This window comes from Molothrus aeneus, chromosome 28, assembly GCF_037042795.1.
Source record: "Molothrus aeneus isolate 106 chromosome 28, BPBGC_Maene_1.0, whole genome shotgun sequence".
Classification (NCBI taxonomy): Eukaryota; Metazoa; Chordata; class Aves; order Passeriformes; family Icteridae; genus Molothrus; species Molothrus aeneus.
In genome coordinates this window covers 4,054,352-4,072,148 of record NC_089673.1, presented here as the reverse complement: position 1 = coordinate 4,072,148, position 17,797 = coordinate 4,054,352, and the positions used below count along the sequence as shown (strand labels likewise).

General features: G+C 45.1%; 1 protein-coding gene across 1 annotated transcript; it reads right to left on the bottom strand.

Moving 5' to 3' along the window:
• Window positions 1–6,998: 6,998 nt before the first annotated feature.
• On the bottom strand, window positions 6,999–17,591 carry LOC136567341 (G protein-activated inward rectifier potassium channel 1-like). Its single transcript, XM_066566929.1, has 3 exons — window positions 16,704–17,591; window positions 10,619–10,835; window positions 6,999–9,068 (listed from the first exon to the last, which is right to left on the bottom strand). Exons 1-3 carry the CDS (start codon window positions 17,352–17,354, stop codon window positions 8,497–8,499), a joined length of 1,440 nt encoding a protein of 479 aa, XP_066423026.1. The 5' UTR covers window positions 17,355–17,591; the 3' UTR covers window positions 6,999–8,496.
• Between the last annotated feature and the right edge of the window lie 206 nt (window positions 17,592–17,797).

The following is a 17,797-nucleotide window of genomic DNA, read 5'->3' as shown; positions in this document are numbered from 1 at the left end:
TAAAGTACAAGGTTGCTCATACCATCCCACAGAATATATTCTTTGCCTGCTATTTCTCACTGGAGACATTTTTTGACAGAACATTCTAACTCTGCCAGGGATTTCAAAAAATAGGCTATAATTCTCAAGAAGAATAAGGTCTATTCTTGCTCACTCTCAAAATACTTGATTAAACTTCAATCTTAAAGGCTGTTTTCTGGCCCAGTTAACAACTGATGTAGTAACAGAAGTGACACCATTAGCTCTGCACAATCTGCCAGCTATCAGACCAGGGGAACAAGGCCATTCAAATATAAATCCTGAATATGTAATTTGTAACATGAAGATCTGAGGGATGAGCGGGGGGACTATTTGGGTTTGCACCATCAGCATTTATAATGTGGTCTCACTATATTCACCAGGCAATAAAGTTCTGACTAACACACCAGCATTTCTTTGGATTGATGATTCTCTGTATGGGAAACTGCAGAGATGAAGCAGCAGCCTTTACAGAACTTCTGCTTCACATCTGATCCCTATGAGGGCAAGGCAGGCTGTAAGAAACAGAAATGGTTTTTCATTTCAATTCCTAGTCATAATAACTACTTTCAATGACTGACCATAGCTATTTATTCTTTAACCAGGATAGGCTGAAAGGTCTGAACTGGAATACTCATCTGCTCAGGGCTTCCACCAACATGGTGTCTGTGCCTAAGTTCCTCTGTCCTTACCCAGCAGCTGTGAACCTGCACAGTCAATCCAAGAACAAAAGCTGAAGCAGAAAACCCCATCAAAAGGGCATAAATACAGCTCCACATTCCTCAGAGGACAAAGAATTGTTGTGGTTTTCTAAATGAAATACAGCTTATGACAAAAAACATCAAATTGTGTGTTTTGCCTGGTAAGAAATAGGCTGAGGCCAGCAGCAATTACTGGCCCATACCTCAGAGTCCAAGAGTGCTGGAGCTTCTCCAGCTGCATCATTCAGACCTGCCAAGTGTCACTCATTGAAACTGAGGCATATAAGTCTTTTGGCTTCAATCAGCAAAACCCAAAAGGCCTCATTGCTTCAATTCTGCAATACCAGGGCTCATACTAAGCTTAGCCCAATGACCTTCATCATGTTAAGGGACACAGAGCTGACTTATAAAGGTCAATGACATTATGACAATGTTTTGGGGTGACCTGCTGCACACACGCTTTGCCCACTGCCCCTGCTCACATTGATTGTGACACACAACAGCTGCTACAGCACACAAAGGGATTTTCTCACTTCTCTGCCATTCTTGTCCTGGCAATAACCAGGTTTCCTGAGCCACATGTTGCATTAAGACTATTGCAATATTCTGATGGACCCACCCTTTGTTCATGCGAAGAATCCCTACCTCAACCTATTTATAAGTCTACCTTCCATGGGACCACTTCCATCTTTTAATTACACAGCATTTCATTAGTTTATTCATCAAAATGAACAAAAACTCTTGGATAAAATTTAGTGCATCAAAGAGTGATTAATTTTAATTACCTTGAGACACGCATTAATGAAATGTATTTATTCTCATTCTAACCACTATGCCTTGTCTTATAATGAAATGTTTTCAAAGCATCTTACTCTCATTCTTTCTTTTCTGAATTTAAGTGTGGAAGTGTAGTTTTATTAAAGTACCAAGATGGTTTTAGCCAGCAAGATTGGATTTTAAGAACATCCTACAATCAAGCGCTACTATTCCTTTTTGTATTTATCTCCAGCTTTTCTCAACTCATTTATGTTTGCATGCCAGTTTCATGCAAGAGACTGCAGCTTTAGAACATGTTTAAAAAGTTGTGATCCTCTAAGAATGTATCAATTCCCAGATGGTTAAAAAAACCCAACTAAACCAGATGTTCATGTTAAGGTACAACTCTTAAAAGTTTCCCCCTAGACAGTGGGGAGGCTGACAGAAAGGATGAACACAAATATCATGGATGATGATGTTACCCAGGGAAAAGGGCTGAGGTTTGTGTTCGGGGGCCTGTGGCCCGGAGTGGCCAGGTGGCTCCTGAAATTCCACAATACGCAGGATACCTCCCAGACCCAAGCTGGCACCACGGCAAATCAAGCTGCTTTGACAGTGCCAAGGCCTCCTGCAATCTGCCATCAGGAACCTGAGCGGGTGAATTTTGTTTCCCAGGGAAAAGGGCTGGCGTTGTTGTTCGGGGGCCTGTGGCCCAGAGTGGCTGGCTGGCTCCTGAAATTCCACATTGCACAGCGTGTTCTTCAGTGTCTCAAGTAAGGGCCACAGTGAGCGTGTGTGACTGTGTCTGTCTGTGTCTGCTCGTCTCTGCGTGTGTGAGCGCATGCTGACTGGATTTAACCTTGTGTGTGTGACTTTTGCTTTTCAGGTTTTTAAACTCATTTTTAAATTTAGAATAAAAAATCCCCAGCCAGGGTTTTTGGTTCCCCCCCCGAGCTGGGTTTTTTTTCCTTGGTCCTGGTTGGTCTGCGAGGCGACTTTCATCACCAAAGTTTGGGTGTGGACTGTCCAGGGACCGGGGTTTTCGTCAGGAAGGAGGATTTTTTGGAGGCTCCCGGGAACCACGTTCCTGAGGACCAACGATTGCTGGGGTGTAATTTAGCAGTTGTGATGAGAATGATGGCAAGTTTGTGTGGAATCTGAAGGGGGTGTTAATGGTAGATGAGTGTTGTTTTCTGTGTGCTTTTGTTGTTTTGGGTTTCCTGTAACAATAAATCAACTTGTAATGAAAATAGAAAAAGGTTATCATCTTGTGTTAATATGTGTGTTGTGTTGTGTTGTTCTGTATTGCAGTGTGAGCACAGGGTGAACTCTCTCCTCCTTGCTGTGACACCTGGGCTGGCAGGGATGACACAGTGCCCTCGGCTGGCCGATGCTGCCTGTGCCATCACCTGGCACTGACGTGTTTGATGAAAATCCTGGGATTTTTCTTCTGAGAAGCCTCAGAACAGAAATGGAACCAATAAGGATCTGCTGGCTGTGGAGTGTCGGCTGGAGATGGTTTAGCAACAGGGGCATCTTGGATTGGTCTCCTGTGCAAAGTTTCTACTTGATGACCAATCACGGTCCAGCTGTGTCGGGGCTGTGAGCAGTCCCAGGTTTTTATTACTCATTCCTTTCCAGCTTTCTGATGTCTCCTTGCTCTTTTAGTATAGTTCTAATATCTCATTTTCTTTTAATATAATGGAGATCATAAAATAATAAATCAGCCTTCTGAAAGGTGGAGTCAAGATTCTCATCTCTTCCCTCGTCCTGGGGACCCTCAAACACCACCACAATCACCGGCTTGAGCTGGTCTGGGCAGAACCAAATAAAATAAAATAAAATAAAATACTTTAAAAATAGAAAAATTAAAAATAGAAATAAAATAAAAAAACTTGTAAAATTAAAAAAATAAAATTACAGTTTTTATTTTTTTTACATTTATTTTTGATTAAAGTGCTGTAAAGAGACATAAAGATCCTTAAAAGTTCCATAAAAGGAAGTGCCATAAAGCGTGACTGCCGTAAAGCACGGCTGTCGTAAAAGGTGCAGTAAAGCACGGCTGTCGTAAAAGGTGGCGTAAAGCGCGACTGTCGCAAAACTGCCGTAAAGCAAGACTGTCGTAAATGGTGCCGTAAAGCGCGACTGTCGCAAAAGGTGCCGTAAAGCGCGACTGTCGCAAGACTGCCGTAAAGCGCGACTATCGCAAAACTGCCGTAAAGCACGACTGTCGCAAAACTGCCGTAAAGCGCGACTGTCGCAAATGGTGCCGTAAAGCGCGACTGTCGCAGAACTGCCGTAAAGCGCGACTGTCGCAAAACTGCCGTAAAGCGCGACTGTCGTAAAAGGTGCCGTAAAGCAATACTGTCGCAAAACTGCCGTAAAGCGCGACTGTCGTAAAAGGTGCCGTAAAGCAACACTGTCGCAAAACTGCCGTAAAGCGCGACTGTCGTAAAAGGTGCCGTAAAGCACAACTGTCGCAAAATTGCCGTAAAGCGCGACTGTCGTAAAAGGTGCCGTAAAGCACGACTGTCGCAAAACTGCCGTAAAGCGCGACTGTCGCAAAACTGCCGTAAAGCAAGAATGTCGTAAAAGGTGCCGTAAAGCGCGACTGCCGTAAAGCTGTCGTAAAGCGCTGGTGACGTAAAGGGTGTTGTAAAGTTCGACTGACATAAAAGGGAGTTTTTTTCAGCCGTCTTTACCAGAGACTTTTATGGCCACAGGTTTTTAAAGCACTTTAATAGTATATCCCGCCGGGAGATTGCTGCCGTGGAGCTGGTCCCAGCTTGCTGGGCAAGGCTTGAGCTGTGTTTGCCGCACGGGGTGTGCCCGCAGCAGCCGCCCCGCCGAGCTCTGCTCCTCCTGCGGCTCCGCCCCTCGCCGCCGCGAGTCTCCAGCGGGACACGCCCCCCACCTCCCCGTGCGACCGCACAGCTCCGTACCCGCAGTCCTGCTCACCCCTGCCGCCCCGCCCCCTGCACTTGGTCCCGCCCCCGTCCCCAGCCCCTCCCACTGCTCACGCCATCCCATTTGTCCCTGCCGTCCCGGCTACCGCGGTTCCCGCCCCCTCGATTCCCGCCTCTACGAGCCCGCCCACCAGCGTCACCGCGGCCCCACCCCACCCGCCGTGTCCGCCGCTTTTCCCCCGCTACCCGCCAGTGCGGCCGCTCCTGCCGCCTCCCCAAGTCCCCCTCGCCCCCTCTGCCGCACAGCGGGGCCGGCGGTGGCCCAAGTCCCGTCGTTGCTGCGTCTTTGCAGTCCCCTGCGGCTCCCGGATCTGCGGCGCCGAGCACGCCTGGCGCGGCCGCGCCGCGCCCCCAGCGCCCCCTGGCGTTCAAGCGCAAGCAGCGCACCCCGAGCCGCCCACGGGCTCCGCGGCAGGGCAGAACCCCGTCCCTGCCGGCGTTTCGGCTCAATCCCCCGGTCCCGGCACGGCACCGCTTGCGCTGGGACCGGGGCGCCCCAGCCCGCCGAGCCACCCTGTGCCGGCGCCGCGGCGTCTGCACCGCTGGCTGCAGCCTCTGCCGTGCCTGCCGCGCCGCCCCTGCCCGCCGGGCCAGCAGCCACCCCAGCCCCCAGCGGCTGCACGCCGCGCTCCAGCCGCCGACCCTCCCACGGCCCGTCATAGCCGCCCCCGCCGCAGCCTCCCGCCACCCCGGGATCATCTTCCGCTGACGAGGCCGCCCCGCCGCTGCCCGTGGTCGCTTTTCCGCTCCTGCCGCCGCCGCTCCATGGCGGGCCGAGCCGCGCCTTCCCCAGCGCAGCTTCCCGCTTCAGAGCTGCTGGATGGCGCGGCTCCGCTGCCTCCCGCAACCACGGGCGTCCTGCCGTTCCCTTCCACGGCCGGAGCCGCAGCCCCGGCTCCCGTTTCCGCAGCTCCGCCACCTCCCGCGCCCGCCCGCCATCAGCGCTCCCCACGCATGCGCAGTTGCTACAACTCCCGCACCAGAGATATCACTCCGCGCCGTCTCATCCAACCACAGCGCTGCTTCCGGGATCAGCCGCACGCATGCGCAGTTCTATTCCACGGCGCCGCCGCCGCCGCCGCCACCCCTCCCCCTGCACTGCTTTGGCTGCAGCTTTGGTGCAGCCCGGTCCCGGTTCCGAGCCGCTGCGTGCCGCTGTCCGGCCACAGCCGGCATCCCCGTGCCCTGGCACGCCGCTTCCGCCGCCACCGGGTCTGTACACGGCACCACAGCAGGCGAAAACTGCAGCGCCTTGCACGTATCCTTCCGCGTCTCTCCCTCTGCCGGAACTTGAGTACCCGGGCACGGTCGCATCACCGAGAGATCCCTCCGCAGCGCGGGACTCCGCACAACCGATACCTGGTGTGCCTCCGCGCTTTCGCCTTCCGCGCCTTCCTAGCACCGAGCGGGACTACTTTGTGTCACGATTCGTCCGCACAGCCACATCCACGCACACAAACCGTGCAACGAGGAGGGGGAGGCTGGAATATGACAGCTGCTTCAATTAGTACAGGACAGACAGAGAATTATTTCGCCCCTGCAAATGCCAACCCTTTGATCCCAACACAAAAGAATTTCGAAAAAGAACTGTTCCCAAATAGCTCCAGAGTCCCCCCCAGTGTTTGGGACAGATTTCTCGACCCAAAATGAGACACTAAACCCTGCAAATTCGCCAGCATTAATCCCAAAATTAGAAAACTCACAAAAATCTTTTGATAATTTTCAACTAAGAGACTGGCATGAAGTCAGAGGCCAGATTTGCAAAGAAGAAAGTCTAAATCCTTTAGCTATGCCTGTGCTATTCAGCCAGCAAGCCGGTGGTCCTAGAACACGGGTGGCTATCCCACCTCATGAGATAAAAGAATTGCCAAAAGCAAAAAGGGACGGTGGTATCTGCTCCGCATCTGCCATCTTCCACACACAAGGAATATTTTGGCAAGGTGCCTCATGTTCCCCTACACTGAGCATCTTTAACCATTCTTTTCTCTAACATAACCCTAATCCTTTTTTCTTAGTGCTTTTCACCACCAGGTGTCAGCAGTGTAGTGTCAGTGTGCCTGTGAGGTTTTCTGTTTGCTTTGGGGTTTTGTGATTTTTTTTTTTTTTTTATTTTTTGTTGCAGTAGTGCTTTTGTATTTCTGTGGTAGCAGGGTGAGGGTTGTAATGAGCATTACTCTGTAAAGAGCACCTGCCTACAATGTGTTAATTCAACTATTTTAGGTTCTGTTTATTTTTTCTGTATTGATCTATACTCACCCATTCTCCTGTGGTGAAGTGCTCTGGGGTCCAATTACCTTTTTCTGTAAGTTAATTTTATGTGTCAGTGTGTATAGAAATGAGAAGGTTTAATTATTTTGTAAGTGGCAGTGTAAAAAAAAATGGCCTCTAAGTTGGATAACTCATTGATAATTTGCATCATGGCTCATTAACAATTAATTAATACTATGACTCTGCCCCACAGCAGAGGGGGAGTGTGCCCAAGGATGGGGCCTCATCCCCTGGAGCTGCTCTGCTGCCAACTCACACATGCACATTTGAGTAAAGAACACCTGAGACCTGAGGTGGAATGGAATTTTATTTTATACTCATTTTGAGTTCATCATCATTTAAGACTTCATGCTGTCATCTAAGTACTCCATACAAATACAGTTGATAAATGAAAATACAGATTTTAGCACATATATATTGTTGAAATTCATGTTGAGAACAAATAAACAACAACAAGCAGCACATCCTATCCCTGCATAAAACAGCATTTTCCAGTTTCACACTGTAGACAGATCAAAAGCAAGAAACAGTGAGTTCTGCAAGCCAAGCTATTCCTAGCTTGGATACATCATTTTACCATCAAGGAATGCATTGCCAAAGAACATGGCCACTGCCACCCCTTTTAATTAAATTTGACTGAATTTTGTCCATGTAACAAGAGCAGAATTGATCCTTCTATTGGAGAGTGCTCTGGTGATGAACACCCTGGATGCTGAGCCACTGAACACTGTTTACAAACAGCAGAGTGTGTTTGTAATTACCACCAACCAGGAAAGAAAAAGCCTCTCTCACAGACAGAGGTGGATTGAGCTGAATAGCAATAAATACCAAATCTACAAAATTACTGAGAATCATATATAAATGGAGAAGGCAGATGTAACAAAATGAAAATTAGCAACACCAAAGACAACCATTCATTAGTAAAACTCTGAGATGTGTAATGACTGAGCATTATTTAGCACTTTGCTTTTATTTATTTACTTACAATGTCTCCCAAACTGAAATGTCATTTAATTGCAGCATAAAACATGCCAAGAAGCTGAGCTACTGATCTCAAGTTTCCTTCACAGTGAGTGGTGATATGGCCATTAAAATTCAGCACGTGATCCACCAAATCAAATGCTGAGGTCGAATTTTGGACAGGATAAAGATCCTCGTGTTTAGGAGAGCTCCTGTGGGTCAAATGACCCGAATGGTTATTGCACACTCCTTCCTCACCTGACTGACCATGGATGAGACACTGGGAGCACAGAGGGAGGGTGCCACAGTCATGGGGAAGAAGGATGGAGCAGGAAAGCCTCTTTCCAAAGAGACAGCTGGACTGGGGCTGAGCAGTGTCACATATTCCTCTTGTGTTCTGCTGTTCTGCCCATCAGGAGCAGTCCAGGACCTGAGCTGCACAAAACCAGGGTCCAGCTGCTCTTACACCCTTCTTGCTTCCATCTGTGACCGAGGATCTGATCCTTGCTTTGTGAAAAAGCATCTGCAAACATGGAAGACAGGGTGGATTTGCAATGAGCATGCTGATAAGCATCATCATCAGGGCAGGAATCTCTTTGGCATGACAGGAGAACCATACTGCCCCTCAAAGTCCTGTTATGCTACCTAAACTGGACCTGTACAGAACAATTATACAAAAAGGATCATTCATTCTTCCTGAAAGCAGCAAAGCCAAGTTGTGACTTTACTGTGAACCAACTCTTCCAGGGCAGCAGTCTCAAATGCAGTTTATCAGCAACAACTTCTGTTTCTTCAGCTCTTAAAAGAAGTGATCAGAGTTCACTTTTTCAAAGTTTGGCAGGGAAATTATCTTCCAATTTCACCTCTAGAGTGCCCATACCTGGAAAATCCTTCTGTAACTCCAGCTTGCTGGTGGACTGAGTCAGAGCCTTGGCATTTATTTTTAAGGCTTTCAGCTGCATCCTGTGATCACTGTCTTCACCATCAGACATGGGACTCATTTCTTCAATTTCCAAGAGATCTCCAGTACTGAAATTCTTCTCTGTGTTACAGGAACTCATTCTCAGGGCTCTTGGTGGAAGGCCCTCCTTCCTCGAGCTGATCTTCTGGAGTTTAGCAGGGAGCTTGTTCTTCTCTCCTGCAACATCAGCACAGTCGGGAGGACAACCCTGTTCTCTTCTGCTTTTCTTCTCAAAAGGACTATTCAAGAGAGACGACTGGGACAGGTTTTCTTCTTGCTCTTTGACACTGTAAGGAGGAGTGGGGACTTCAAAAGTGGCATGGAACTGAGAATAATCCACACGGAAAAAGCCATCTTCCAGAGACATGACTGGCAGGAACCTGTGACCCCACAGCACTTCATCTTCTGTGTAGGAGGTCCTGGCCTGGCACGTCATTCCTGTGCAAAAGGACAAGAGCATTCAATGTGAGCAAGCACACTGACACGTGGAACCAAAAATACATGAGGCTGACAGATGAAAATGAATTTCAGCCAGCAAGGCAATGATTTTACAGGTTATAAAATGGGGCAGTTGCTCCTGGACAATCTTCTTACAGTCACTGACTGAATAAATTTTTATGCAGACTTGCAACCAAGCCACGGCAAAATGTAAAATTAAAACAGTATTAGCTTGTGTGCTGGTTTCAGCTGGGACAGAATTAATTTTCTTCACCATGTAGAGTATTGGAAGCAATTAGGTCATCCCAAAGATTCCCTTTTCCTGGCTGAACAATCCCAATTGAGCCCTCAAAACAAAAGGCCACAAAATCAGCTGTCGTCCGGACAACACCATACCCAAATTTAAAAAAGAAACAAAACTCTTCTCATATTTGTCAATAACCACATATGCCTACAATCTCTGTGACTATCAGATCTGTATTTGTGCAGTGAAAGTGGATTTCTTACTCTGAATTCAAGTCAGTGCAAGCTAGGCTGTCACTGTCATATTTTCTGGAAAAATCCCTTCGCCAGGATTTCTTCTCCTGGGAAGCTGAGAAGCCTCAGAGAAGAATGCAAACAATAATTATCTGATTGCTTCTCTCTGTTTTGCTGCTTTGGAATGTGGTCTGGAGATTGTTGAGCCAACATGTGAATTATTTTTAATTAATGACCAATCAAGGTCCAGCTGTGTCAGACTCAGGAGTCAGTCCTGAGTTTTCATTATCATTCTTTGCAGCCTTCTGTCTGTATGCTTAATATAATATAATATAATATAATATAATATAATATAATATAATATAATATAATATAATATAATATAATAATTATATTATATTTGATATATTATTTTATATAACTAATATAATTATTATATCATTTTAATATAAAATTTATTATAATATTTATTTTAATATATATTATATATTACATTGTAATATACAATTACATATTACATATGTATTTGTATGTTACATATACATATGTACATATTACATATGTATACAATGTATTACATTGTATATTGTATTTGTATATACATAATATACAAATACAATATACAATTATAATATTATAAGTGTAATTATTATAGTATAATATTTATTATATTATATTTAATATAATGTTATATATAATTTTATATAGATAAAATAACATAATTATTATTATATCATTTTATATATAGAATTTATTATAATTTATATTATATTATATTATATTATATTATATTATATTATATTATATTATATTATATTATATTATATTATATTATATTATATTATATTATATTATATTATATTATATTATATTATATTATATTATATTATATTATATTACAAGCCAAGCCCTGTGGGGAAGGGAGGTGTCTATTCCTGGTGGGAGCCACTGCAGCTCTGCAGCATATGGCAGGATATGCTGGAGCATGCAGCACCAACAGCTGCCTTGCTAAAAATATCAGCACTGAAAACAAAGATTGAAAATCAGAGCATGCAGATTATCCCAAGTCTTACCGGTGGTCTCAACGATTCCTTCGAGGATGACAACGATTTCAAATTGCTCACTCCTCAGGGATCTTTGTGAGAGACAGAAGAAGGGGCTCTCTGAGTTAATTTCATGGCAGATGGTTAAAGGGGAAACCAAAAACAGCTGGTCAGCCCCAGTTCCAAATCCAACATCCAGCTCACACTGGTCCAGCGGCAGAAATTCCCCCTCTGGTGTCTGTCTGGACTAAAGAGAAAAAGATGATTTAGTAATCACTGTGTGAGGCAAAGCATAAAATCAATGAAATAAAGTTGAAACCTGCCTCTTGCATGACATTATCAGCTACATGTGGTGGGTCTGGGGGCTTCATCATGGAGATGAAATAATGCTAAATACTGGGAGGCTGCTATGCAAGACCAAGTTTGACTTTTCTTATTATGCCAGTGGATCTCATCACCACCTACAAAGTTTACTGTGACATATATATATGTGTGTATATATATTTTAATATATATTTTAATATATATTTTCCATATTAAAATATTATCAATATTATTATACTGTATTATATTATAATATTAAATATATTCATATATTATATCTTTAATGTATTTAATATATATTCCTTTTTATATAATTTAATATATATTTATTTTTGACCAAAATGTCATGTATCACACACTACATGCCTTGCAATGGATATTCAACCCTGTGGCAAAAGTTCCTGATAATGAGACCAAAATCTGAAGCTGGGCACATTTTATTCTGTTATTTGAATTAATGGTCTCTTATTTTTGTATGGTACTAACTTTTGGTTGGCACTGTGATGTACTAACTCAAAGGTAAACACCACAGGAATTGTACAGGACATCTGGTGAGTGGCATTTTCACAAACCACCTGAATTGATACCAATGATGCTCTCATCCCTTGCATGCACCACCCACTGCATATTGACCTTAATAATGAACTTCTTATTAAACAAAGTGCCTCATTCTTCTTCCCATCATTTCATGGGTCCAATAAAAATACTGATATAGCAGCTTCCCTCTACTCCATAGGGTTCCCTCCAAATTTTCCTGGTATTCAAAGTCTAACTAAAAATTACATCACTTGGCCAGGCAGCTCCTTGTGTGATTGCTTTGAAGGTCTCTGGTGGAAATTGCCCACCAAAATTAGCAGCTTGTACAGCTGATAAATAAATCCTATTTAAAATCTTTTTCTGTTTATTTCTGATCAAAAAGCACTTAACTCTTCAAGAAGACGACTACTGATTATAAATAAATAAATATTATTATATTTCTACTATCTATATTTATATATCTATATATATTTACCTATACTATCTATATTTCTACTAATATTATTATAAGTTCTACTATCATAAATGAATAAATAGATAGTTTTAATTGTGCTGCATTTTGGAAACATTGTTCACTGAGAGCAGTTTTCCATGACTCAGATCTGACTAGTGTTCTTTTAAGAAAGTTTCTGTCTTTAAAGAAAATCCCCAAGCAAACAGTTGATCTTCATATTGACTCCCTTCTTCACATGTACCTTAAAAATGCTGATTTTATAACTGCCTGATATTTACTGGAGATTACATACCCACCTAGGCAGCAGCTGGAGCACAGCTCATTATTAAATACAATCCATGATTTCATCCACCTGCTACCTGCTTGTTTTGCTGCTGAGGAAGAAATGTTCTTCCTATCTAAGAAACAAAGTTCTGCCCTGCACAGGAGTGATACAGGGGTCTCTTTGAGCCAGCTCTTAGGAGCTCTTGGAGATCCATAGCACACCTGAGACAGCTCAGCCACCTCAGATGGCATCAAATCAGCAGGATGGCTTCTGCTGCAGTGTTGGAAACAGAAAAGTTTTATTAAAAGGCAAAAATAATAAAGCTCTTTACAGAGAAAAACCAAGGCAGGGGCAAGAGGTTCTTGCTCCTGGTAAAACACCCCCCATAAGCCATTGGTTCCTTGGTTCTCTTCTTTTTCTAGTGAATTGCTCAGGCAGGACCTTCTGGCCTCTGTCCAACTGGCCATCCTTAAGTTTGAGGTGAAGTCCCCAAGGTCCTATGAGGTGTCTTTTTACCTCATTAGGAAAGAAACTTCTGAGCTTTTACCCTTTTTTTAAGGAGACAAAAGATAATTGAGTCACTCCAGGGCACATTCCTCCACAGGAGGACAAGATTCAGTTTCTCCTTTGCTGATGAAGACAGAGAAAATATCAGCTGATTGCATGTGAAAGCATTTTCACAAATTATTTATGATCTGGAAGGTAAAGAGATAAAAATCTCTTTGTGAGATTTACTGTGAGATAAAAGTGATCTTACTTACTGGGAGATAAAAGTGATCAACACTTCCACAGCAGTCATGACAGTCTGTTTTGTGCAAAGGTAGAATCAGCCTACTGCAAAACCATCTTTTCTCTTTTCCTGCAGAGCTAGGCTGCAGTCCAACACTGCTTTTGCTGCCTGGCTGCTGTTCTTGCAGTGGGTGCACAAATTGACTGCCCAGCAATGATCTTTGCTCCAAGGTAACAAACCAGTACGAGCCAACATCTAAATCTCAAATTGTCCCAAATCTTCATCAAATACATCTATCTAGGCAAAAATGTGCCATTTTGCACAAACTGTTGCCTGACTTGAGAACTGTTTGATCTCCACACCATTTTCCTTTTTGGAAGAGCCTTCAATCAAACCCATTCAATAGTGAACAAACCCAGCCAGGATGATGAGAGGTAACAGATCTGGGAGAAAGCAGAAGGTTGTGCTTGAGGTATTCAGGATCTTACATGCAGGATTGATTTATGCAGGGCATGGAGGATTTTTAAACTTGTTTGTTGAATAAAAATAGGTTAACCTGAATGAAGAGAGCTTAATAGGCCCAACAGGTTCAGCCTCCTAGCCAGTGACCTTTGTTTTACATCTACAGCTTTACTCAAAGGATCACAAAACAAGAAGACAGAGGGCTGTGAAATGTCAGGAATAAGTCTAGAAGAAACACTTGTGACTCTTTATTTTGATCATCCACATAACACAAAGACAAGTAAATTTTGCAGATAAATACATGTTGAACAAGGGAACAATTAATTAGAAATGCCCTAGCTTGCAATTTAAATGTGGTCAGAGATGGACAGTCTAAACGTCTCAAAGAATTACTCTAAAGGTTAATTGCTTCACAGCTAAGGAAAAAAAAAATTAAAAATAAAAAAAGAGTCCTGTGTCTTTAACTTTCTGCCACTGGATCTCAGTTTTTATTACAAGGCAGACTTGCACTGCATCACCACTCAGTCTGTTTTAGTGTCTGAACAAATACATCCTGCTCTTCAAATCTTCACTCCTACCCTTTATTAATTCTCTTTGCTTTTCTAAACCCTGTTTATGCATAAACATGCTTATCTCCCTTTAACTGAACATGCTGCAGTTTTATTATTATTATAATTAACCCTCTGTCAGTTCCCTCACTAGAGAACTCACATAATTATGTTTTGATACCCAGGTGGACTAATTAAGTACTGGAGCAGAAAAAGTGGGGCTCAAAAAATGGAGCACCATCAAGCTTAATATTGTAGAGAAACATATCTAGGAAAAAAATCTAGAAAATGCTAAACTGGTACATGCTCACTGCTCTTCCCCCACACTCAGACTATCAGCTTGCAAGAAGTGTTATTATATTTTATATTGCTGGAATACAAAGTCTATGGAATAATGGAATAATATGATCTTGTTACTTTGATACCCTCGTTGAAGATTTGTGTGGAGCTTTTCAGTTGTGACACTACATCTGGAGCTCCACTAGACAGAATTCCTAGGATCACTGCTACTTTTCATTTTAGTCTGGTTGTAAATATGACCTGTGTGAGCTGGGCTTGCTCAGACCAAAGCAGAGAAGACAGGGAGGAGGATCTAACAAACATCCCAAAAGGGATGAGGAACATGAGAGGAACGTGACCAAGAAGACAGAGCCAGGCCTTGCACCAGGAATGAGAGACAACAGGCATAAACTGAAACAAGGGAACTTTGGATTGGATTGGATTGAAGGAAAACATTTCCATCATGAGGACAGTTAAGCTGTGGAAAAGCTTGCCCAGCAAGACTGTGCAGGTTTCCAAAACTATATTGGAAAAAGCCCAGAATAACCTGGTCTGATCTCCAAGCTCACCATACTTTCAGCAGATGGTTGGACCACAAACTTCCTGAAGTTCCTTCCAACCTAAACAATTCTGTAATATTAAAAACCTTTTTTTTTTTTTTTGCACTTTCTGCCCTACTTATCAGCTTATTGAAATCACAGTGTAATGGGTCTTCTTACTTATTTCCAATGGCTGGCACCTGCCATCTGCAAACTTTCTGGTACAATTTTGTTTGCTTTCAGCTGATTCAAAGCTAAAGAACAGCCTACAGAACAGGTGCTCCCAGAATGGTGTGTCCAGTTCAGTGACAAGGATTTACAGAAAGCCATGGGAACCAATAGCACACCTCTCAATGAGGACTGAGAGGGCAGCTACTGCACATTCCATTTTAAATCTTCTGTTCATGGCTGGTGTTTGTCAAAGGTCACAAAGCAACTTGAAGACAACATGATGATCATACAAAAAAAATAAAATAAAATCAAGAATTGCTCACTGACTCATGGTCTGGCCAACAAAACAGCTATCCTAAGACACAATGGTCATGCAGGTCTATCAAATGTCCTTCAGTTTTCTGCCTCAGTCACCTGCATATCAGCATTGTGCAGCAATAGAACTGTCAGCAGAAAGGACATCAGGCTGTACATTTGGTGTCTTATTTCAAAAGAAATGAGTTTCCCTCTCTGTAAAAACACAATGTGACCCCACTTTTATTCCACTTTGACTGGCATTCCATTTTGAATGATAGAATTAAATACTTTCAAGGAGATTTCTGGAGGATAAAAGCAACAAAAACCATGGTTCAGCTGGCTTTCCAATTTCTACAAAAATTGCTCCAGTGTAACTCCTGACAGCTTGTTCCCATATATATATATATATATATATATATATACACAATTTCTTTTTAAACCTTAGCAGATTCTCCATTTTAAGTGGTTTTATGTAGCAAGAAAAATTCACAGCTCAGGATAGCATTCAGCACAGAACAGATTTACCACTCATATTTAACACTTTAAGACTTATTCATATTTACCACTGCCCCAACACCTACTGCTTCATGCTTATTCATGCAGATTATTAAATAGGCCAGAGAGAATTACCAGATAGAACATTTATAACGCTCAAATATGATATCCTGAAATTAATCTCATCACTGGGATCCAGCTTCTGACAGCTTAGGAGCTTCAGACAGAGCTCCTCACCAAGCATACTCCCCTGACAAGTCATAGCTGCTGTGAGATGCTACATTGCTTAGAATTGCAGTGGTTTTCTTCCATTCTACTCCAGTCCAATTTATCTTCTGGACCTTTGTGACTGCCAAACTCGTCTGGGTGGTTTTTTTGTTTGTTTATTTTTGGTTTGTTTGTTGGGGTTTTTTTGGTTTTTTTGTGGTTTGGTTTTGGTTTGTTTTTTATAATCTCCTTTGAATCCCAGTTTTCTTCCGTTCTGAATTCTACAGGCCATTGTCAATGATTAATAAACAGATACTGGTGGCAATCAAAGGAGCATCTCTACAATCCCTCTGAAATGCTGTCAGGTCACTAGCTGGAACGTAGCTGGGGTAAGGGACTGCAAGTTAAAGCTCACCAAGTTCCCCCAAGAGGAAGAGGAGGTCAAGGTTGATCTTTATCCAGTTTAATACCACCACAAACCAATTCCTTATTCCCAGCCATCATCTGCTAAGCAGCATGCCTTAGTACCCCCCCTTGGAGCTGTCCTGCATCCTGACACATCCATCCTGACTTTCTGCCAGCCTCACAATCCACTGGGGGCTCTCTGATCAGTTTTCCCCTATGCCTGCTTGGCATGGCTCCTGCTGCGAACAGGGAAAATCTTCCACAGTCCTTCCCACCGCCCCAGCCAAGGGACAGCACGGGGAAGGGCAGAGCTGCCCACTGGCATCACCAGCAGCGGCTACACAGGAGAAACCCCACGCTCCTGCCCTCTGTGCCCACCTGTGCCCGTGCCCACCGCCTCACCTTGATGAGCTTGCAGCGGATCTGGGCAGACACCATGTGGCTGTTGCGGAGGTTGCCCACACGGAACATGAGGCAGAGCTTGGCATCGCGCTGCGAGATGACGGCGGCGCGGCTGAACATGAGGGTCTCGGCTCGCTTCTTGGGCTGCGACATCTTGATGAACATGCAGCCGATGAGGAACGCGTCCACCACGGAGCCCAGCAGCGACTGGAAGAGGAACAGCACGATGCCCTCGGGGCAGCGCTCCGTGATGTAGCGGTGCCCGTAGCCGATGGTGGCCTCGGTCTCCACGAAGAAGAGGAAGGCGGAGGGGAAGTTGTACACGTTGGCCACACACGGGCTGTACGAGTCACCGTGCGCCTGCTGCAGGTCCCCGCGCAGGTAGGCGATGCCCCACCACATGGAGGCCATCACCAGCCAGGCCACCGTGTAGGTCAGCAGGAAGATGAGCAGGTTCCAGCGCCACTTGAGGTCCACCAGCGTGGTGAAGAAGTCGGAGAGGTAGCGGCTGCTCTCGCCGCCCAGGTTGCCGTGCTGCACGTTGCAGCGCCCGTTCTTGTCCACGAAGCGCTGCCGCTCCCTGCGGGCGCTGCAGCGAGCCAGGCCCACGGCCTGGTACTCGTCCCCAAACTTCCTGCGCACGGCTGCCATGCCCTCGGCTGCCCAGGGGCTCGGCGGGCACGCCGGGGATGCGGCGGGGCGGGAGGCTGAGCGCACCGCGCTGCCTGCGCGCTGCGGCCGCCAGCCCCTGGGCCTCGGGGAGCTCCGGGATGCCCGCAGAGCCGGAGCTGGAGAGGGAGCGGCGCTGCCAGCGCTGCCCGATCGCCAGCGGGGCAGGGGAAGGGCTGGAGCAGCCGCAGCCCGGGCGGGCAGACGGCGACAGGACCGCGCAGCCGGCGGGGAGAGCCGGGCTGGGCTAGGGTGGGGAGAGCCGGGATGGGGCGGGGAGAGAGGGGTTGGGATGGGGCGGGGAGAGCCGGGCTGGGCTGGGCTGTGGAGAGAGGGGCTGGGGCCGGGGCTGGGAGAGGCGGGATGGGGAGGGGGGACTGGGCCGGGGCGGGGTGAACCGGGCTGGGCTGTGGAGACAGTGGCTG